Source organism: Elgaria multicarinata, chromosome 7 (genome assembly GCF_023053635.1).
Source record: "Elgaria multicarinata webbii isolate HBS135686 ecotype San Diego chromosome 7, rElgMul1.1.pri, whole genome shotgun sequence".
Lineage (NCBI taxonomy): Eukaryota > Metazoa > Chordata > Lepidosauria > Squamata > Anguidae > Elgaria > Elgaria multicarinata.
In genome coordinates, this window is record NC_086177.1 from 78,757,473 (window position 1) to 78,782,351 (window position 24,879).

At 41.4% G+C, this 24,879-nt stretch overlaps 1 protein-coding gene across 1 annotated transcript in view; it reads left to right on the plus strand.

The window, feature by feature from the left end:
- Positions 1–24,079, plus strand: part of STMN2 (stathmin 2) — a 33,897-nt gene extending 9,818 nt beyond the window's left edge. The window contains exons 2-5 of the mRNA XM_063129874.1: positions 13,930–14,025; positions 14,500–14,672; positions 21,692–21,883; positions 23,425–24,079. Coding sequence (XP_062985944.1) covers positions 13,930–14,025; positions 14,500–14,672; positions 21,692–21,883; positions 23,425–23,484 — 521 coding nt within the window. The 3' untranslated portion in view covers positions 23,485–24,079. The remainder of the gene's footprint in view (positions 1–13,929; positions 14,026–14,499; positions 14,673–21,691; positions 21,884–23,424) is intronic.
- Positions 24,080–24,879: the final 800 nt, after the last annotated feature.

A 24,879-nucleotide genomic window follows, 5' to 3' on the forward strand; every position in this document is an offset into this window, starting at 1 on the left:
AGATGATTCATGTAGAGAAGCTCAGAGAGAAGGGTGTAGCATAAAGAGAGAGAGAAGGGTGTGAGGGAGGGAGAAAGAGAGAGGGGGGCAGAGAAACAAGTGATGGTGCTGCCCACTTTTGGCTCCACTCACTGATTGTGTGCACTCTTCCCACTGCTGGAATGTTGTCCTCAGCAGGCTCCCCCTCCAATAGGTTAAAAGATCCATAGCCCCACCCGTATTTCTGAACTACAATTCATACGGTTCCATGGGAAGAAGGAATGATGGCTAAAGCACTTTAAGTGTGGGTACTGGGCAGTGCATTAGTGTAGGACATATAATAAATATGGCCACATCACCACAACAACAATCTTTGATACAACCAATTACAGTAGAGTGAGTTAAGCAAGTGTGATTTACCACTGGCTTAGGTGGGATTTAAAATCAGATTTCCAGTTTCATGTTCAACACCCTGTTCAAGATCACAAGGAAGAAAGAGTAAAACTAAGTTTTATGCCTTGTTGTTCCATATTTGTAACTATATCCAAATTGGCCCCAGTTTTTTTGAGATTACCATTCTGAAGAATCTATAGCAACCAAACTTAACATACGCATTTCAAGAGTGATTTGCCAATCATAAAACCAATTTGAAGTACCTTTGCTAAAAAGCTGTGTGGGGCGGGGGGGAACTAACATTGAACTTATTTTTTAAAAAGGGGAAAAGAAAATGTACTACAAAATATCAAGCTCCTTATCTTTTACTTCCTGCTTGCTGCTTTCATGTCCTGCTTTAAACTATGGGTGATTCCAGACAGACAGCTCCTAGAATTACCAGTCAACAGGCATTGTACAAATATTTCATTTTTCTCCTTAATGGATTTTTTCTAATAAGAGAAAAGACAGTAGAATCATTGGGAAAACACTGGAGGGTTACAAGTAGAAGGCAATGATGTCTGAATTCCCTGTAAAATTCCATGAATGGGGCAGGACTATTGCAAAATAAAAACTTGTCTGGTAGCACCCCACTTATAATTCTTAAACTACAGTATAGTAATAATGTTTAAATTAGCAAACCAAGGACGAGATGTAATTTTCTTGGCATTCATATTTTGTTTCATTGAAAATCATTCCTTTTAGAATGATTTTCGTTATGAAGAAAAGCAATGCATTATTGCAGTCTATTAATAATTCGTGAAGACTATGAGCAGTAAATTGTTACTGAATCATTATAGGGGGAAATCTTGGCTTATAGTAAAGACATGATTGGGAACTAGATCACATTATCTTCTATTCTGGAAAAATCATTGAGACTAAGAACATTTGGAAGCAAGGTCCATTTAAATCAATAAAACTTGATTCTAAATGAAAGCATTTAGGAGTGGGATATTAATCTTCTTATACTCGTAGGAATCTATCTTATACTATCTACATCAATGTTGTCTACACCATGAGTGGGGAATGTGTGGCTTTCTAGATGTTGTTGGACTCCAAGTCCCATCAAGCCTAACCAGCATAGCCAGTGGGGAGGAATGATTGGAGTTGTAGTCCAACAATGTCTGGAGAACCTCATGTTCCCATTCCTGGTCTACCCTGACCATCAACAGTTCCCCAGGATTTCAGACAGGAGTTGCCAGCTCTAACTGGACCTTTCACATGTGAGCCGTTTACACTTCCACTGAGCTACGACCCTTCACTTCAGGATAATTTGCTTAATTTCAGCTGGATTTATGGTTTTATGGAGTGGTTCAGAAGATATGCTACAGCTACATGTTCATTTTCATGCCCCAATGTTGTATGTCATCAAATGAGTTCTTCACATTTATAAAACTAAAAAGCATCCAGAAAGACCCAAAGAAGAGTTGGAAGCACAAGATTTCTATCTCACCATGATGTTATAGTCGAACATGTTACGTTGTTCTTTTACTGCTAAAACAATCTGAAAAATCTGTCTGACCAAAGACTACCCTTTTGTGCCCACATACTGACTTATTTCCTTATTCCAGGATATTTTGGGGCACTTTAAAAAGCTGCAAGAATTACTTGATTGTACCATAGATGGTGAAACATAAAATATGAACATGACTGGGTTCAGACAGTGCAATAACCAATGGTAGTTTAAATACCCAATGGTTGGTTATTTAACCCACCATGGGTTATCATGCTGTGTGGAGGGAGTTTTTTAGCCAACTGTTGGTTATTTGGCCGAAATAACCAATGCAAATAACCAGCACTGTGCAGAGTTGGCTATTTGAACCACCATTGGTTATCATGTTGTATGAAGGGTACCATTGGTTATTTTCTCAGCCACCATTGGTTATTTTCTCAGCCACAAAGTCACAAGGCAAGAGCAGTCAAAGTGGTGGCTGCTGCCCAGCCAGCAGGATAGTTTTTTGGCAGCAATGGCTGACGGGATACTTGCAGGAGGGCTGTGGGGGCGGGGGGAGAGGGCAGGGGATGAGTGAGTCAACTCCGCATGGACTAATAGTCAACTCAGCACTGATCCTAATCAACCCCATGGTAGATTATGATCATGTTGTGTAGGGAATACCCCCTAGATAAACAACTGTCGAGTTGATTATTACCCCACCATAGACTATCGTGTTGTCTGAATGCAGCGATATGAACCACTGGGCAACACTACCTGTATCATACCTCCTTCAGGTATCTGTAAATGTGCAAAACTTGTGAACACAGATGACAGCAGTAGGAGTCTGTACACAATGGACAACAGGACTTACCATGCCAATTTCAACTCTTAAAAAAAAAACATCTCTCCAGCCAGTGCCCTCTCTACACAGCTTTAAATCTGTCACAATTCTCTATTGACATTAGCTTAAATTTAAATACATTCATTTAATGCACTGTAAAAGCAAGGCCTAATACACCCATTTGCATGGTTTGTGCATCACAGCCTCAGGCTGAACTAGAAACCTGTTTGAGGAACCATATTTTGCTAGGCTGTAGAATTATAATAAGCTTTTATATCCTGTTCACATATGAAAGCCAGAAGCATCTGCACACTTTCTAACCGAGTCATTTTCAAAGCTGATAAGACATTTTTTGTTAGGTTCTCCTAGGGCAATCCCAAAACAAAACCAGGATTTCTTTTAATCTCATCCTGTGCCCTCTTCTATACTTCATATTTATTGTGCCGTCATGTCAAAATGTAACAGAATTTGTGGGGCAGAAAAGAGGCATTGGTAATGAATGCTTTGAGTTTGGGATTAATATTTTCATGCAAGACACTGAAAATGACAGGGATTATATCATATTATGTGGCTTATTTTGTTAAAATAACTAGTTCTTTCAGAGTAATTTGTGCTTTAAATGGCACTGTAAAATATGCAATTTTAGTATAATCTAGGTTAGTCTGCAAAGATGGCTTTTATGAGTTTCATTCCAGTCAAACACCACTAAAAATTGACATTTGATGTAATTATAACGGGAAGAGCAAACATCATAGGTGGGCTCCATAAAATTGCTAAGGAAGTGCAACTTAGAGATAAAAATGAGAAAGCTGTACTTGCTATACTTAGGTTTCAGTAATAGTGCATATTATAATGACCAATTTCTCTTTCCCTGATCGCACTTGTGAGCTGCTTTTTATTTCTTTTTATTGGTCTAGATGCAGATAAATATTTTGTCATTGCTACTACATATTCAGTGGATGAGTCTGATTCAAGGCACTAGTTAAGCACTTGTAGTCCACATGAAGACCACTAGGCCATTGGGCTATATCCAAACGCTGCCTTTCCACTAGCACAAATCTTCGACTTGAAGAAACCCTACTTTCACCTTTGTGCAAGTGTCAGATCCAGTACTTTGTTTCTGTTTGTGCAAGCTGTTTCACAAATTACTTTCACAAGCTGTTGTAGAAGACATTCCACTATTTGCTGCACAAGTCATTGTATGAGCCACTCCACACACTGTTGCTCAAGCTGTTTCACAGGCCATTATTTCATAAGCTGTTGCACAAGGTCTTGCACTAGCCTTCATGAGGCTAGATCTTGTGCTACCTGTGTTGCTACCTAATGCTGAAACTCTAGTGGAACTATTCCATGTCTTGTACTTTTACCACTAGCATGATATTGGATACAACCCACAGTCTTTTGTGCTCCCTTTTACCTCCCATTGCTGTTGCCTGTTCTTCTCTCTTCTGCTCCTAGTGGTGGCCGGCTCCTCTTTCTTTATGCTGTGCACACCTGCAAAGGTTGATTGTGCTTTCAATCCACTATCATCTTAAAATATGGTGCCCAACGCTTCCTAGTATGCATTTGTTTTTTGCCGAATGTCCACAAGTCAAATCCAAAACATTAGATGCTACCATTCTAGGATGTGCTACTTCTGTGCACCATCCCCAACCCCATAGATGAAGTGCAATATTTTCTCTAGTCTCATGAGCCAAAAAAACAGACACCAACAGAGCACTAGAGAAACAGGCAAAATTGCAGGCCTGACAACACCTTCCTGTATCTGGTATAAGAACATAAGAAGAGCCATGCTGGATCAGACCAAGGGTCCATCTAATCCAGCATTCTGTTCACAGTGTGGTCAACCAGCTGTCAACCAAGGACCTACAAGCAGGACACAGGTGCAACAGCACCCTCCCACGTATGTTCTCCAGCAACTTACGGAGAACAGTAAGGCTTACTGTCTCTGATACTGTAGGTAGGTGTCCAGGTGTCTGTGCTATGTATAGCACTCATGCTGCAGATTGGACACCCATGTATTAGCCACATTTATACACTTCACATGGGTGGGGGATGTTCCTCAGCAGAAGGAAACATGAAACTTGGGACTGAAGAGAGATCTTTATCTATGGTATATACCGAAACAGCTTGTATACATTGCAAATAGAAAATCATTAAAAGAAACGTAATTGTGCTCTCTCTCTCACTCTCTCTCTCTCTCTCTCTCTCTCTCTCTCTCTCTCTCTCTCTCTCACACACACACACGCACACACACACACACACACAAATTAAATGGGAGACAAGAGCCTTGAGCATCATCTTTTCTTCTCCAGGTTAAAACTGCCCTCTTTTCTCAGGCATATAACAAGTGTTTTTGATCAGGTCCTGGATTGTCTATGGCTGATTGTTTTAAAATTGTTTTATGTCCTTATGTGAATGTTTTATGCTTACTATAGTGTATTTTAATGGTTTTCAATTTTTGTGAATTGCACAGAGAGCTTCAGCTATGGGGGGGGGTAGTAAAATATATAAGAAATGAAATGAAAGTTCTCACGAATTTCTAGGTCTCACCTCCACCACTTGATGACCAAAATAACCTTTAAGCACATTTTCACTCCACCCACTCAAATGTTCAAAACAAAGGTTTGGTCCCAGGTTGACTGGGGATGCTAGGCATTGTTGTCCAATACATTCATAGGGCACCAGGTTGAGGAAATTGATTACAGCTTTAAGGAAATAGCCTACAAGCCTTGCTGGCAATGACATTCCAGAGAAGAAGAAATCCCAGAAACAAAGTAATTTTAGCTTCTTTCCTGGTGTTCTCTGTGTGGTGGTTGGTTGTAATATAAATACATAACATACTTAATTTTTAAAAGAAATTTCTATCTGGATACAAATTACTGACAGCCTATACACCTCTTGTTCTTAGGCACATCGAAGGCAGTACGAGAGGATTTGCTTTCCTCTGGTGAAGAATAAAATACACTATAAAAATTCATTTTAACGAAGTGTTTGCATTAGCTCAGCAAAATTGACCCATTAACTCATGTCAGAAGTGACCATAACAATTATGAGTCTATAAATGGATTTTCTGTAGTTTGTTTAAACAGAATCGTAGGAATGAAAATACTGCAAAATGGCAATTTCAGGCTATTACCCTTTTGGCATCAGAAAACCGTCAGAACAACCAATATGATTTGTACCTTTATTTGTACCTTAAGAATTGTGAAAACATGACACATATAACAGCTTGCCAAGGATCCCATGGAAAGGATGGTTCATTAATACATTGGACAGATCTCGATGTAGTGTTCATTTACATATACAAAAAAATATGAATGCACATATACTTGTTTCCGTCTTGCGGGCTTCTGTGCATCATAAATCTAGTCTCTTAACACTTCATTGCTAAGCCCCCACCAACCTGTATTGGCTTCCTTTGGTTATTGTTTCTTCAGCTGACACATTATTATTATTATTATTATTTAAATGTACTTGGCAGCTCTGTGTTGAACCAATCTAAAAGCCCCAACATTCTTTTGTTCAAACCTAAACTCTGCAAAAGAACCAGCATCCAGTGGCAGGGACAAGTGTACGGAAAGGTTGACCACTTATGAATTGCCAAAAAAGAGGAAATGCATCACCAGAGAGGACATTGATTTGCATAATATTTGCATATGCTGACTTATATGTATAGATGCAAATTTAGATATTATTATTATTATTATTATTATTATTATTATTATTATTATTATTATTATTTAAGTAGCAATATAGTACATCTCACCATACAGTGGAAGACTGCAACCAGGTGACCTGTGCCAATCACCATCAGCTCAGTCTTCTCCGGGTTAAGCTTTAGTTTACTATTAGACATTACTATTAGACAACATTGTCTAAAGAAGCCATAAACATCCATGAGTGGGGAATTACAAGCACACTATAAATGCCTTGGGAGAAAAGCTCTATAATATGTATTGTGGCCCTACATGTTAAGGAATCTACATGGAGCCTGCTGAAGAATGCTCACCTAGAATAGTACAAATCTCAGCTGACTTTCAGCACTTTTTTTGTATTTTCTTCACATCTGCCTTCTATTGCCACAATTTGTTTTTATTTGAACTATGTCAAAGAACAATATTGAATGGGAAATGAAAATTCCCCATGGCAGATGGAATACATTACTAAGGTACATACACACACTATAAAATGATAACTTGCACAAGTTTCCTGCACCCAAATTTAATTCTTATAATTTTTTTATGTATGGCAGAAAATCAACTTTGAGAAGGATGGCTGTCAAGTTATTCAGTGCAGCCATCTACTTTACTGTCTACTGCATGAAATAGTTCCATTCATCCAATATATCATGTATGTTTTGAGGGTGATGTCTTGGAGATGATGTGTGATCCAGGGGCTAGTGACTTGGCCTTGGAATAGTGGGTCCAAGGTTCAAATCTTACTTCTACTGTTGACTCATTCTGCAGCCTTGGGCAAATTGTGGCTAAAAGTCACCGTTTTCCACTAGAATTTTAAAATTAATTGTAGCCTATTTTTCAGTGCAGATCTAAGGAACACACATTGCTAATTAGATCAATACTAAATATTGATTATTAATATCCATTGGGAGATGAGAGGACAGAGCAGGGCCTTCCCACCAGCCTAAACAGTCTCCTTAATTTCTTTTTATTTTCTCCCTCTTCCCTCCCCATCCACTTTTCCTTGTGTGTCATGTCTTTTTTTAGAATGTAAGCCTGAGGGTAGGGACTGTCTTCTTTATTGAGACATTGTAAGCCGCTCCGAGAGCCTTTTGGCTGAGGTGCGGGATAAAAATACTCTAAATAAATAAATAAATAAATATCAGGTCCCTTTGTGACAACTGCTTATTACTATTTTTAATAGTAGTTATATTTCAATGTTCAATTTAAACAATCTGAACAAAATACTGGGTTTGGCATTTTAAAAAAAAATCTGAAAGAAAAGAAAAGTAAGACTAATGTACTACCTAGCTGAAGTATTTCTAGCACCCTCTAGCATTTGAATGTAATTGCTTTCATAATACTTTCTCCATTTCATTGATCAGAAGTATGAAAATACCTATTGTAAATTACAAAACAGCATAAGAAGAGCCATGCTGGATCAGACCAAGGCTCCATCTAGTCCATACTCTGTTCACGTGGTGGCCAACCAGCTGTTGACCTGGGACCCATAAAGAAGGACACACTACAACAGCAGCAGCACCCCACCCATGTTCCCCAGCAACTAGTGTATACAGGCTTACTGCCTCTGATACTGGAGGTAGCACATAGCCATCACAACTAATAGCCATTGATGACCATCTCCTCCAGGAAGTATCCAACCCCCTTTTAAAGCCATCCAAATTGGTGCCCATCACTACATCTTGTGGTAGTGAATGCCATAGCTTGACTATGCACTATGTGAAGAAGTACTTTTTTATCTGTCCTGAATCACCCTTCATGGGGTGACCCTGGAACACATACCCATCAAGTAAATGGGTGTCATGGTCAAACAACATGTTACCTTAATTATGTAGTATGTAACTGGCCTTCTTGTTTTTACTTAAAAATCCACAGGACTCCAGTCTGGATTGGGACCACCACGTTCAGGGAGGAGGGTTTTAAACTTCCGCATCCAGCTGATTTGTTCCAACCGCAATGTGAAAGGGGTGAACAAAGAAATAAAAGGCTTTATTGGTGCCAATGGAAGCTAAAACAATATACCAATAATAAGCCTTGCACAAGGGGGGGATTTTAGGAAAATCCCTCCCTGTATATGGTAGTCCTAATCCAGATCAGGGTCCTGGACAATAGTTTCAATTTAAAAAGAAAACTAAGAGGGGCAGTTGCACACTATATAATTAACATAACATGTATTTTGACCCACAGTTTGACACTGAAAGAAAAACACAGGCTTCAGGCTGGCAATATCTTTAATACAAGCCTGAAAGCACCCACCATATCCGAACCACTTAACCTTCAAAATTCAAGAGACTGCTTTTGCCAATGAAATCACTGAGAGATTAATGTAAATGCAGTTATGGTACACTAAAGGAAATATGACCTTTGTGTGGCCTGCATTTCATGCTCCATCTATTTGAATCTCCTACCTTTAGTTCTTGTGGCATCTCTCCCAAAGCATAAAATTCAATTGGATTCTGGGTCAGGAATTCAAATACATACTTGAAAGCTTGTCTAAGCAACAAAAAAATATGCAATACAACAGATGAGTGAGAGGGTCAGATTATGCTGTGCTCTCTGTGCCCACTCCCCACAAAGGAATCATATAAGTCCACTGGAAGATGGTGGCTCCAATTTCTGTGGAGCCGGAATGGATTTCATTCAGAACCAGCTAAAACGCTAAAGGAACTATCCAAGGTGCTGAAACCCCCTCCCCAATAGGTTCAGAACCTTGGATAGCCCCTTTAGAGTTCTGGCTGGTTCTGGCTGAAATGCAGAATGGGTTCACAACCCCATCGAAATCAGACTCACCAACCTCCACTGTATATGCCTGTACATGTGTAGTGAGTAAGGGCGAAGCTAGAGAAAATATTGATGTACAGTTGCAATTTCATGCACATCTACTCAAAAGTCAGTCCAATTGAGTTCAATGGTACTTTCTCCCATGCAAGTGTGTATAGCAGCCTTCCCCAGGCTAGTGCCCTCCAAATGTCAGGAATGATGGGAGATGTAGTCCAAAACATCTGGAGGACACCAAGTTGGGCAAGGCTGGTGTATGGGATTGCAGCCTAATAATGCAACCCTATGCATGTCTACTCAGAAATAAGTCCCACTGAATTCAATGAGTCTTACTCCCAGGTAAGCGTATTTATTTATTTATTTATTTATTTATTTATTTATTTATTGCATTTTTATACCGCCCAATAGCCTAATAATTTGAAGGCATAACAATGGGTGATTGTTTAAGAATTGATATAATTTAATTTAATCACCATCATCATCATTAAAAACCTACACTAATGTCATTGTGGCACCAGGTGAATAATTTGGGGAAGGGGGAGTTGTTTGTTTGTTTGTTTTTGCACCCTGGCTGTTCTTTCTTTCTTTCTTTCTTTCTTTCTTTCTTTCTTTCTTTCTTTCTTTGACCTAAATTGACTTTGTTGTTTTTATGCTTCTCCCAGTGATATTCCTGGATTGTATCCAATGTACTCAGACTAGACTCACTGAGATGAAGGGAATTTAAATTAGATTAGGATGCAAACCAATGGGATCTGCCTTGGGTACTCATAAGCCTTCGAACACAGAGTATCCAATTCAAAGCAGGAGACAATGGGAGGAAAGGAGGTTGGAGTAGCCATGTTTCATTGTATGGCTGCCACTCTAGTCTTCTCCCCTTCACGCTTCTGGGAATGCCTCCTTTCCCCGCATCTCCATGCTCCATTTCTGAGCACAGTGAGGCAGCTGGTTTGATTCTCTCCACACCAGCTATGAGGGGGAGGGGGTAGAGAGCATGGTTTCCTGGGTACAAGATCAAAGCCCTGTCTCTGACCTCGGAGCCAGGAAACTGAAATATCTTTTACACACACACACACCGCAGGTGCTGTCTAGCAGACATAGGAATGCTCCCTTAATATTGGATACAACACACTTTTTTAGTATATTTTGTTAAATTAAATCTTTAACTTATATTTATATGTTATTGTAGGTTGTTTTTGTTTTAAATTTTACAAGCCACCCTGGGAATTTTATTGCTGGGCAAGATAAATTTTTAAAACAAGGAAGACAGAACAACCTCTGGCAAAACACTTTAATTCCGGTGGCCAATGCTGCCCCTGCTCACGCTGCGTTGTGGTTGATGCAAACTGGGGGGTCAGCCTGCCAGCACAGCTATTGCCATTTTGGAGAAGCTCTCAGGGCTGGAAGCAAATGGGGTGAAGCCAAAATACCAAAAACATCAGCATGTTTAAGCTTAAAGCTCTTATTGCCAGTCACTAAGCCTTAGGAGGAGCACTATAACCTTTTAGAATGGGGTCTTGCTAGGTGAAAGGCATTTGACAATGTGGGGAACACTGGAGGGCCAGATTGGGACCCAAGTGGGGCCAGATTTGGACCTGGGGGCTAAGGCTCTACACCTATGCTTTACAGGGATCAGGGAGCAGCCTGGACTACAAGCACATTAGCATAAGGAAAGCATGATGGCTAAATTGTAGGTTATGCTTCAGGATGTTGATGCAGACTTCTGTGCTTGTATTTATAAAGGGTATCCAGATAATTTTTTATGCAATTGCCAGCTCATGCCATTCTTTAAAACAAAGAGTGTGCGTACAGTAAATTCCTTGTACAACAAACATTGTTCTTTTTCCTGGTTTTTTCCTCTTTCAAAAAACGAACACCCTCTCATTGGGAGAGAATGAATTTAGACCAGGTCCAAGGCTAGCCTAAATTTATGACCCAATTGAGGGAGAGGTTGAGAGCTGGGAGGTGTCGCACACCCTCTGGAAGACTTCTCTTTAGAGGACAACCTGATACCCAAACATATGACTCCCATAGTAACTTCACAAAAGATGGGAAAATAGATTAATTCCCAAGGAGATCTAAAGTTTTGATAGTCATTCAGTTTGGGGCTGTTTGCCTTTCATTTTACACAAAGTAGCCATTTGTTCAGCTTATAAGACAGAATTGAAATCTTTTTAGTTGTTTGTCAAAAAGAAATATGTATCTCTTTGCCTAAATCCCAGTAATTGGTACCAAAATAAAGATGAAAACAGAAACTGACTATAATGTAGTGCCTTTAAAGGGGATGAATAGGTTTAGTATGAAGGTCACAAATTACGTTTTCCCTATACAGAGGAGTGTAGGAGAAAAATGTACACACCATATAGTACATGTTTGTAACATAATGAAATAATCACAGGTGAGGTTTTCTCCCATAATGGTGGACTTGTGTGCACCTCTACATCTATAGAAAAATGTAATGTAAGAAGTGGCTGATCAATTTCAGTTCAGGGCTTCAAAATACTGATAAATTGTGAGAGATATTACCATACATAAGAAGAAAAGTGCATTGGGTCTGTGACCGTATAATAAAAGCATAGTTAGCAAGAATCTTTTGCAATATTTGTGCAGAAATGGCTTAAAGCTTAGAGCACTCTGACATCATCTATTGGATTGCTCTGCCAATCATAGTGAAAAAAAGACCTGTCAGATGAATTATCCTAATTCTTGCAGTCTCCATAATGGGGGGGAGGCTTACTTAGATCCAGAATATTTGACATGGGCAGGTTGTTAAAAGCACTGCAAAAGAAAAAAAAGAAAAGAAAGTGTATCTGTCTTGTACCATGCATTGCTAATGGAGAGAAGTCACATGAAAGCCCCTTGTAACAATTCCCAGAAGGTTAATCATACCAATCTGCTACAGGAAAAACAATAAAGAGCTTCTCTACACAAGCAATTTTTTGTACACTCGTGATTGGTCACTCACAGAAGTTTGCTGGTCCTTTTCCAATTCCTCTCCCAATGTTTTCCAGCGAGAATCCGCCATTTTATAAAACCCTGAAAATGCTATAATAAATTGAAACTGTGTGACAAAGCAGGGCCATCTGCTGGCAGTATAAATGAAACATATGGGAAGGAACCAGCCAAAACAAGGTGGGGAGGATGTGTGTTGTGCTGATCGTTACACTCTGCAAGACTCCAGAAGACAAAACCTTGGTAAGGCTGTGGGATTTTTGCTAAATGAGGAGAAGCCCTACGAGCCTTGTGGTACCTTAAAAACTAACACATTTATTACAGCATAATCTTTCATAATCTTTCATGGACTCCTTACCACCTCATGAGATTTATGAAGTATCTGAATACTTCGTAAGATACACATATGAGCGGGTTTTTGGAGTGGGGAGGTTGTAAATTGTGAGGTCAGAGGGAAATTAAATGTAGAAATACAGACAGTGATAATTACCTTATTAATGGTGTCCATTCACAGAACATTTGCATAATAACACAGACATCCTTGCACTGATGAGCAGAAAGGGTGATTGTTATTTTATCATACTAAATGTGTTAATCAGCTCAGCAATGCAAGGATGCCTGTGTTATCATGCAACAACGGTTTTTAAATAGTTGGGTGATAACACAATTATCACCCAACAATCACTGTTAATAAGTTGAAAGGGAAAGTAAAGCGGGTCAGATCTCTCCAGAATGTTTGGAATTACTCAAAATTACAATAATATAAGTTCAGCTAGACACCACAAGTCCAAGAAGTCACCATCCTGGTTAATGAGCACTGTCAAGGAAGCTATTAGGAAAAAGAAGTCTTCCTGCAGGAAATGAAAGTATTGCTCAAACAAAGAGAGCTGGCTCTCAGCTGCATAAATGCAGTTGAGCATGCGTTGTTCTTTCCAGATTTCTTCCCATCTGAGCAGAGAACAGGGCAATGATGGCTGTCAGAAAGACTTAACCAAAAGACTGCTTCCAGAGAGTTTGCAGGGTGAGGCTGAAATAAGACTTCATTCCTCTAGAGCTCCAGGGGCTGAGGTCCCCAAATGCCTTGGTCGAGAAGACTGCAGCTTCCCACTTTCTCTCCCTCCTCATTACATGGGAAACACTAGTGATCTAACTTAACTTTTCATAAATAAAAGAGGATCCCAGTGGCTGGGTATAAGAAAGAAAAATAGAAACCATGGGCTTATTCACTTTTACTCCTAGTGGTGTGTTTGTGTAAGCCTGGGGAGAGACATCTAAGATACTTAGATATATGGTAAAAAGTAGGGGTGTGCACGGACCCCCTGCTCCGCCCCACGGGCCGATCCGAAAATCAATTGAAGAAGCCGACGGACCGCGGACGGAGGCAGGTAAGGGAGAGGAGCGCGGGGGGGTTACCGGGCCCTGCTGCCTTTGCGACAGCGACAGCGGCAGGGCCCGGTAAACCCCACTTACCTTTCTGGCGGAGCTCCAGATCGAGGCGAAGGATCCACCTTCACCTCGATCCTCTTCGCCACGCTCCGCCGGCCCCCCAATCCTCTTCGCCTCCGCCTTAAGGGGAGGCGAAGCACCCCACTCCGCTTCTAATTCGCCAGTCCAATTAGAAGCGGAGCACATCCCTAGTAAAAAGCAACAATTTAGGGAGAACTTTTCACCTTGTTAGATATTTTTGCCAAGTTTTAGTCAAGCAATTAATTTTACAGATCTTCCAGGAACACTAATTGCTGCCTCAATTAAATGTTCTGTAAGACAGGAAACTAGAAAGGTAAAAGATACTAATATAGTCTTTTTCATTTTAGCCTACAAGGAAAAGATGAAGGAGCTGTCCATGCTGTCTTTGATCTGTTCCTGTTTCTACCCGGAACCTCGCAACATCAATATATACACATATGATGGTAAGTAACTTTCGGTGGTTAATGTTTTGCTAAGCAGAGCTTTGTTTGGCCTTAGAAAATGATAAATTTTGCTCTGGTACATTCTAATTGTTGTTTCGTCAGTGATGTGATGATTTAACACTTATTCCTACCTCTGAGAACGATCTGCCCTACAGTTGATCACAAGGAATGTTTGATCTTATTGCTACGCTGACATAAGCTAGTTCATCACAAATTTAAACTGAAATATATTAATTTTTTTAATATATGTAGTTATGCAAGATGGGTCCCATTTAGCTTGGCAGGTCTCAGGTTGTACAGGCCAGCTTTTAAAATATTTGAATTCATTGCAAAAACTCCACTATACTCATTATTTCCAGATTTATATACATGATACAAATTTTGTGGGTGATAACAGCTGGCAAAATACATTTTTATACCAACTTTTCAGTGTTTTATCTTCTCATATTAGATATTTTAACATTACCTTCACAGATATGGAAGTTAAACAGATCAACAAACGTGCCTCTGGCCAAGCTTTCGAACTGATCTTAAAGCCACCTTCTCCAGTCTCAGAAGCTCCACGAACTTTAGCCTCTCCAAAGAAGAAAGATCTGTCCCTTGAGGAGATCCAGAAAAAGCTGGAAGCTGCAGAGGAAAGGAGAAAGGTATTTAACTACTTATTTTAGGTGCAAAAATAAGAAGAGGGTGAGGGTGTGTGGGTGTTGAGGAGGAATCCACTCAAATTAATCATAGAATCATAGAATAGCAGAGCTGGAAGGGGCCTACAAGGCCATCGAGTCCAACCCCCTGCTCAATGCAGGAATCCACCCTAAAGCATGCCTGACAGATGGTTGTCCAGCTGCCTCTTGAATGCCTCTAGTGTGGGAGAGCCCACAACCCCCCTAGGTAGCTGATTCCACCGTCGCACTGCTCTAACAGTCAGGAAGTTTTTCCTGCTGTCCAGCTGGAATCTGGCTTCCTTTAACTTGAGCCCGTTATTCCGTGTCCTGCACTCTGGGAGGATCGGGAAGAGATCCTGGCCCTCCTCTGTGTGACAACCTTTTAAGTATTTGAAGAGTGCTATCATGTCTCCTCTCAATCTTCTCTTCTCCAGGCTAAACATGCCCAGTTCTTTCAGTCTCTCTTCATAGGGCTTTGTTTCCAGACCCCTGATCATCCTGGTTGCCCTCTTCTGAACACGCTCCAGCTTGTCTGCATCCTTCTTGAATTGTGGAGCCCAGAACTGGATGCAATTCTCTAGATGAGGCCTAACCAGGGCCGAATAGAGAGGAACCAGTACCTCACGTGATTTGGAAGCTATACTTCTATTAATGCAGCCCAAAATAGCATTTGCCTTTCTTGCAGCCATATCGCACTGTTGGCTCATATTCAGCTTGTGATCTACAACAATTCCAAGATCCTTCTCGTTTGTAGTATTGCTGAGCCAAGTGTCCCCCATCTTGTAACTGTGCATTTGGTTTCTATTCCCTATTCTTCCCGTGGCAGCTTAAAGCCTAACACATTTATTGTTGCACAAGATTTCTGTAAACAAGATCTGGCGTCATCAGATACACAAATTGTACCAACATTTGGACTGTTGGACTAGGGGGATCTATACATTCTATTAACCCCATAATGGCTGCACAGTGGCACTGCATTGTTTATATAATGCAGCCACCAACTCACACCCACATCAGGCCTTTTACCCCTCAAACTGTGCCTTTTCATAGTGTCATTTTACCGCAACTTTTCCAATTACTCCAATGCCACCATGTTGTTTCTTTCATCTGTCTGTGGTGGCTTTGGTTCAGGGGTGTTCTTAGGGGCAGATCCCAGTAAGGAACACAGGGCAGGGGGTGAGCATGGCAAGACAAACGGCCGCCAGCACTGAGGTTTTTCCTGGCCAGATAGCTTGTGCTTCCTCCTGCTATCTAGCTTTTTTGATTCCACCTCGTAGCTGCGATGCTCCCAGCTCAGAGTCCTGTCTATGAGCTCAGGGCCAGGAAACTGAATAATCCTATGTCCCCCTGGGCACCGTCTAGGGGACACAGGATTACTCCCTCTACATTTCTTTAAGTTTCAGATTGAAAACATGTGATGTCAGATCAGGTGCTATTTAGCACAGAGCAAATAAACCAGTACTGAATCATAGAGCAATAGGAGACTGTTTGGCACGGAACAAATAAACATACTATTTTTGCTATTAAAACTTGAGCTTTGAACTTTTTGAAAGTTTCAAAATTTTCTGCATGTTTACCCTGCTCAAGCTTCAGTTTTAAAAAATGAGCAAAATCAGTCTTGTAGATCTCTAGTAATAAGTGTTACACTAACATATTCTTACAGAGATGGGTGTACATACTATAACATACACAATAATACTTTGTCTTAGCATTTATATTTATGGCACATCTCAAGTGTTTAGAGTGCTTCATGTACACTCAGTATCTTAGTAATCCTTATAACAGCCCTGCAGAGTTGGCCAGCATTATTATCCTTATATATAGGTGGGGCAGAAAGTCCAATCTACACATAGTTTGCACTATATTCTGTGACTGCCCCTACCCCATGGCAGCCATTTTACGGTTGTGCCCATGGCACTTCCTCAAAATTCAAAATGTGCACATAGATTCCAAAAGATTGGGGACTCCTACCCTAGAGTGACTATATGAAAACGAGGACAGGGCTCCTGTATCTTTAACAGTTGCACAGAAAAAGGAATTTCAGCAGGTGTCATTAGTATGCATGCAGCACCTGGTGAAATTCCCTCTTCATCACAACAGCTAAAGCTGCAGGAACCCTGCCCTATAGATATAAAAGGGGCAGGGCTCCTGCACTGTTGTGATGAAGAGGGAATGTCACTAGGTGCTGCATATATACAAATATATACAAGTGACACTTGCTGAAATTCTCTTTCCTATGCAACTGTTAAAGATATGGGACAATAGGGCCTACTGTCCTCCTGCAGTACCCTATTGCCTTTCTTCCTCCCAGCTCCTGTTCTTTCAAGAAGATCGGAATAGGAAATAATCCTTCAAACCAAATTGTGGTTAAAGAGCAAGTTCCTGAAGGCACCCAGTTCCTATCTCAGCTCAGCTATGAACTCTCTGGGTGATCTTCTTCCAGGTACCCCAGTCCCATCCAGATGTTATGCTGTAACTCCCATCATCCCCAGTCATCACGGCCAGTGGCCAGAGATTATGGGAGTTGCTATCCCAAAACATCTAAAGGGCTGAAAATGCCCCAACCCTGCTGTTGGTGATCAGTATTATCAAAGTGCACAGCTTCAGCCAACTTTGGTAGTGAAGATCTTCAGTTGTGCATAAAGATCTCCACAGTGGGGTCTGTTTACTGCAAATACAAACAACCGTCCTACATTCATATATAATGCGATGAGCCTGTCTCTTCAAGGGGAAAACAATAATTAAAGCAGGCACAGCTTACTGAAGAAAATTGCTTTAAACATGTTAATATGATTTCACACTATACTTGAATTAAATAAATCCTTCTCTATTAATTAAATAAGTGTTTATTAATTAGTTGCCAGTTTACTGCACAACTGTCATTCCTACAGAATCCTCTATGCTAAATCATACAAATCAAAATCCTTTTTTGCTCATAGTTCTTGAGGGATTTATCATTTTTAAAAGGTTTTAGTCATTATACTTTAGTTTCATTCTCCCCCTCCTGTCCTTCCTAAATGTTTTCATTATTTTCTGTTGGAAATATTTCAGTTAAGAAATCACCATGGTAGTCAACACTACTGTACATTCATGCTACTTTGTAGGGTTGGTTAGGATGACCATATGGAAAGGAGGACAGGGCTGCTGTAAATTTAACAGTTGCATAGAAAAAGGAATTTCAGCAGATGTCATTTATGCATGCAGCACCTGGTGAAATCCCCTCTTCATCACAACAGTTAAAGCTGCAGGACCCCTGCCCTCTTGACCAGATGCAAAAGAGGGCAGAGCTTCTGCAACTTTAACTGTTGTGATGAAGAGGGAATTTCACCAGGTGTTGCACGTATACAAATGCTGGGTAATGGTCTGGCATTTTGCGACTCCACTCACTTTTCAAGTATTAGAATGACAAAAGAATGACTTCTCCGAATCAAAACATACAGAAACTGGCCCATGGATTAATGTCAATGGAAAGCAGAATTAATGGGATGATAATTTCCTAATCACTGAGCTCAAAATACCTAGCTACCACACCAGCTTCCAAGGGTTTAAAAGGCAAAATTGTGTTGCACAGTAGGATCTTCCATAATCAGAACATTAATATGAAAATTATATTCCAAAGGGATACATATTCCTAGCAGTTTTTGTTGTTTTTTAAGATTATGGTGCAGAAATTAGATGTGATCCTATTAATGGCTTTGCATTTGTGTGAAATGTAATTGGGCAAGTCCCTGCTGTTCAACATCCCATAGAATGGAGGATAATGATCACTCTTTTAAACATTCATGCTGTCATCTATTCACTGAAAGCCAAGTGCCTTTTACCGGTTAATGTCATTTACCATAATGATTATGTGCAAAAGAGGCTCCCACACAGTTATGGCCAAAGTCTACTCTGATACAGGAACTCGCCAAGTTGATTTCCTTTTTCAAATCTGTGAATGCTGAAGCTAAGCAAGCCAGATCTTAGAACAAGACAGTGCGGGATGGGGGAGGGGGGGGTGCTCTGCCCCTCCTAAGCACCAAGCTTTAAAACTAGGGATGGTGGAGGAATTCATCCAGGGGGTGAAGTCCACCAAGCCCTTGGTGGCTTGGTCCCCTGGACTCCCACTTGCTTGTCCACACAGGTCAAGTCAGGCCAGTTCATGGATTTCCATTGCAGGCACCACCATGCACAACCCCCTCATGTTCTGCTTGCCAATGCTGAGATCAGCAAGGAGAGTGTGGCGGGTTTGCACATGGTGGCAGCAGTGGTCAGTGGTGGCAGGACTCCCTGCTGCTGCCATCCCCAGTTGCTATATGCAATTTTTTTTGCCTTATTCACCATAGTTAAAGCCGTGGCTTAAGGTGTCTTCTGAACAGGGCCACTGCCAATAACTCAGCCATAGGAGAAGCATTTCAACTTTTAGAATGGGAAGCATGCAAAAGCTGGGAAACCATCAATCAGTCAGGAGTCAGGGAAGGGGTTCAGGCCAGGGAAGGGGCGTGACCATCTGGGGAAACCCAGGGGATCAGTTTGGGATGCCAGGCAGGCTTGATCTGGCCCACAGGGCTGAGGTTCAACACCCCTGCTTCAAATATTCAAAGACACCTTCTCTTGAAGGAGAAGGCTATCAGCAGCTACTAGCCCAGATGGTTATTTGCTACCTCCAGTATCTGAGGCAGTAAGCCTGTGTTCACCAGTTGCTGGGGAACATGGGTGGGAGGGTGCTGTTGCACCATATCTTGCTTTGTTGGTCCCTGGTCAACAACTGGTTGGCCACTGTGGGAACAGAGTGCTGGACTAGATGGACTCTCGATCTGATCCAGCATGGCACTTCTTATGTTCTTATCTGGCTTCCTTTAACTTGAATAACGGGCTCAAGTTAAAGGAAGCCAGATTCCAGCTGGACATCAGGAAAAACTTCCTGACTGTTAGAGCAGTGCGACAATGGAATCAGTTGCCTGGTGAGGTTGTGGGCTCTCCCACACTAGAGGCCTTCAAGAGGCAGCTGGACAACCAACTGTCAGGGATGCTTTAGGGTGGATTCCTGCATTGAGCAGGGGGTTGGACTCGGTCTTGTAGGCCCCTTCCAACTCTGCTATTCTATGATTCTATGTTCAATGCTGATCTCCTTCTCCTGTAGGTTCTGGGTTCAGAGACAAGCATCCCCACAGAGATGGAACTGTGAGGTCTTCCCCAAGGGCCTTTCTCCTCAGATTTTGTGTTTAATCTTGAATTTTCTGGGCTCAGATACAGAATATGAAGTTGTCCCACCTTTTCACAGTGATTATTCCATAACAGTGATAACTATGCCCTGATTTGTTTAAACTGATGGTGCCAGGTGGTGGTGGTGATGAGTAGGGTGATGATCCACCATCCTTACTCTTAAGCCGGATAGTAGATTTCCATTACAGGCATTCAAGAGGCAGATGGACAGCCATTTGTCAGGTAGGCTTTAAGGTAAATTCCTGCATTGAGCAGGGGGTTGGACTCGATGGCCTTATAGGCCCCTTCCAACTCTACCACGTTATGATTCTATGATTTAGTTTTGGAAGACCCATTGGTCCCCTTAAGGCTTCTGCTGCATGAAAGTACTCCTTGGGGCCCTTGCATAACCTTGCTCCCTACTCTTCAGTTGATATTCCTGGCCCAAGCCACCAATAGTACATTCAGCCAACAGTGCTTGTGTTAGCTCATTCTTGTGTACAGTTGTGTATAATACATGTCCTGACCATTTTGCGCTCTTCCAAACTAGAATTTGTCCCCTCTCAATCTGAACTAGGGATGTCAGAGAAATCTGCCACAAATTCAAATGAGTCCAATTTCAATGAATCCATCCTGTAGACCAGCTTTTTCCACAGCGGACCATCTTTTTCCAAGATGCACAGGTTCTGCAGTCATGTGGACTTGTTTTTTACTTGGGGGTGGGAGGTAAATTCACACTTTCACTAATGCTCATTAGTGGTAGCGTGCATTAATGCTAATTCGCTTTGGCGCAAGTGCAATAAAATCCACATACATTCCTTTAAAAAAAACAACCAAACCAAACGAACTCCCATCTCCGGCCATCCAACACATTGAGACATACTAAAGTCTTAACTTCCTGAGGCCGTTTTAAAGGAATGTAAACTTTCAAGACCATTTGTAATCATGTAAACAAACATGCTATTAAAATAACTTGTGCTAAATATAAATGCACAGCTTCTTACCAAGATACAGTTAAAAAAAAAAACACTCAGAAAACGTCCCTACAATTCCATATAAAATTTAAAGAAAATATAATGGCAGAATATATGGGAGAGATTTCATTGGAAACAATATTATTCAGGGATCCATATTTCTCCAATATTCTCTAAAAAATCTGAAGTACTGCTTTTTAGCCTTTCATGCATCACATGCAAGTTACATAAAAAACCTCCTTTACTGGTTTTGTACCTCTGACAACACGACATTTGCTGGCCTTTCATCTGGTTTTTATTTTGACATAGATGTGGTCTACATTCATTCTTAACAATCCCAATTTAGATTGATAAAATGAATATTGCGGTTATGACCCCAAATAGTTCAGATCACATTATTTTAATTTATGTCAAACAATAGTCCAGTTTTGCAAGGAAGTGGAGGGCATTGCTAGCTTGACCAGACGCAAAGGAGATCAGAGCTTCTGTGTCTTTAATACAACCTTCCCCCCTCCTCTGGTGCTCTCTAGATGTGTGTGACTACAATTCCCATCATCCCCAGCTAGCATGGCCCATGACCTTCTTGGCTGGGGCTGTAATCCAACACATTTGCAGGTTGGAAAAGGCTGCTTCAATAGCTGTGTTCAACAGAGAATCTTAATGGCTACAGCTCATCAAGTAGTGGTGGGGGAAATTGCCTTTTCTACCCAGCTATTAAAACCTAAGGTACTGGATCCCAGACCTCCAGTATCTCTGGTCATTTGAGATCATTCATTCAAACTTCCCTGACTGCTTTTGAAACTGACCACCGCACTACTGGATCTCTTTAATTCCCTTCTTCCACAGTCCCAGGAGGCCCAGGTGCTGAAGCAACTGGCAGAAAAGAGAGAACATGAACGAGAAGTCCTTCTGAAGGCTATGGAGGAGAACAACAACTTCAGCAAAATGGCAGAGGAAAAACTGATACTGAAAATGGAACAGATCAAAGAAAACCGTGAAGCTAACCTAGCTGCTCTTGTTGAACGCCTTCAGGAGAAGGTAACCAACCCAGACATGTCATAACCTTCTTTTACATGAACAGAGGGAAATGAAGAGCATGTGAAGATGTTGTGCAGAATGGGAACAGGATCATGCCTGCTCACCTCACCCCCAGCTGTGTCTGCCTTGCCTCTGGCCCCACTGAATGTCCTCAAGTTGGACATTATGAGCATAGACACTAGCCCTGTTCAGGTATTTGCCTGAACGTGTGAGCTAAGAGGCATGGGAGCACACATACTAGTACATCCCTGTGCACACTGGCCCTGTCTGCTCCACCACCACCCCAAACTCTGTGCAATTGGCATAAAGGTCGGTGTAAATTCTATGTGCATTCAGGTGGAAGTGTTTCAGGTGGAAGTGCACTCCCACACCCCATCCCCACTTTTAGCCCTCGCACATTCAGTCAGGTGCCTGAACAGGGCTCAGATGAAAACATTAAGTCCTGCTTGCTTGGGTCCAAACAACACAGTCATTCCAGGGTTGCCCAAGACATTTTGCTGCCTGAGGCAATGCAACAAATGGCATCTCACCCACATACACAAGTCAAGTTGCATAGTATCCAAAGCTAGCCATGTTATTTTGGTACATGAGGCAGAAAATGCCCTAAGCACCTCTCCCATCCCGGGCAGTAGAAATACAACAAAAACAAAGTCAATAACTAACAATTTGCTGCCCTTCCGTGACATCCAAAATCTGATGCCTATGGTGAGTGACTCACTCTGCCTCATGGTAGGGCCAACCCTGAGTCATGCATCTACATAAAAGCAGGGAACGGTTTGCATGTGTAGGCCATGTGAAAGTCTAATGAAACTGGGAGACGGACAACAGCACACAGGGTCCCGCTCCCTAGAAAATGTCAGCTTTTAACTCTTCAAGCCTGGTCCAAACTATCCAAGGGAGTTTTTTTCCCTTATGTCATCTCCGAAGGGACCAGGCTCCTCCTGAACTGCAGGCATGAGCAGATACTGGGCAGCGCCAGTCACTGAGGCATCTGGGTCCACCCCAGGGGAGGAATCCTCTAGCCTGGGCATGTCAACTCCCAGGCACTTGATGGCATATGGTGGGGCTTTTCAAATGTTAGTTTTTTATTGGGTCCTGGGAGTTTTATTGTTGTTTTAGCTGTTTCAAACTGTTTTACCACTTGTGTACATTAAGGGTGCAATCCTATATAATCTGCCCTGGGTTCTTGTGAGCCACCAAAATCAGTCTTACAAGCATCCTATGCAGAGCAGCAGGCACAGTGCGCCTGCTGCTCTGCATTTAAGCCAGATGGGCAATTTTGCCCATCTAGCAGAGGCTTCAGGGATGGGGACGGAAGGTGGAGGGGAAAGAACCATGCCAGCTATGAGGGGGAGGGGGAGGGGGAGGGGGCAGGGATGCCCCTCCAGCCACTTTAGAGAGCAATAGGATTGCTCCCTAAAGGTTTTCCATTATGTTTTATCATGTTGTGAACAACCCAGGGAACTCTGGCTATCAGCAGTGTACAGATGTTATGAATGAATGAGAATGAAATATCACCCTTTTTAATTTCCCCCTCCCAGGAGAGGCATGCTGCAGAGGTCCGCAGAAACAAGGAGCTCCAGGTGGAACTGTCTGGCTGAGCCCAACAGTGGAGAGGGTGAAATAACTCCCCATCCAACTCCCCTGCCGATATTATTACAGATCATGAGATATTAGTATGGGAAATGTATGACATGGTTTAAATCAAAAGAAAAGAAACAAGAACTCAATAAAAACAAAACAAAAAAACAAAACAAACAAAAGATAAAACAATGCAGTCTTTGCAGAATGATTTGCTTGATGTTTAAAAAATAAAACTTGGATCTTATTTTGTAAATACTTACATTTTTGTTAAAAAATACAAGTATTGCATTATGCAAGTTATTTCATAATCTTTACATGTCCTGTAACAGGCTTTTGATGTTGTCTACTTCCATTCAGTTTGACTTTGTTAGGACTTTACTATGAAGTTCCCTGCAGCAAAATCCATGCCGAGCTATACTCATTCCAACTGAACAAGCAAGTCAGTAGAACGTCTATGGTGCTAGAGTCCAGTCATGGCCTGATTACCTAGAAAGGTTTGCAATCAATACACTTCCCTAAGACAATAAGAAAATTATGGGCATTGTGACTTGACAGAGCAGTTCTGACAATATCCCCTTAGAACATTAAGCAATCAAAATTGATTGACAACCTTGGTGCTCTACTACAAGGTTGGGCAGAAGGTAGATCTACAGATGTTTTGGACTTTAATTCCCAGGTATCCCTGCCACTATGGCCAGTGTTTAGGAAGTTGAAGTCCACAGCATCTGGAGATCTACCTTCTGTTCACCCCTGCTCTACTATGTATTAAAAAAGAAGACTGCATTCTAAATCTGTTATGTGTCTACACAGAAGTAAACCCCACTGAGTTCAGTGAGACTTAATCCCAGGTGAGCATCTAAAGGCTGCACTCCTAAGCATACTTACAAGGAAGAAAGCCTTATTGAATACAGTGGACTTACTTTCTGAGTAAACATGTGTAGTATTGCGCTGTAAATTGATATCCATGGTCATCATATTTTTCTGTGTTCAGAAGAAGAAAAAATGCTTCTATTTTCATCAAAGAAAAATATCATTGACGAGGAGGCAAGTGGAAGCAATTTTGAATCTTCTTTTTTAAAAAACAAACAGATGTTTCATGCAGCTGAGAAAGAACAGTCATATCTGGCCTCAAACAATGTTGTTTTGAAAGGCTGGATTCCAAAATGACTGTCATTTGCCAATGTAAAATTCACTGCTGAACAAATTCATTAATTGGAATCAAGGAGCCTTTAGGTATGTTGTGACCATTATCTTAAGAGTTTGCAATCCTGCCAACAGTTACTGAAAATTCCTGGGGCGTCTCTGTGGGCCAGATTCCAGCCTTAAGCACTTCTGTTCCACTCCAGTACAAGATGCTCTTTGTGGCATTTTTCCATCCAGAATCAATGAGCTGGTTTTAGTCCTGCTGACTT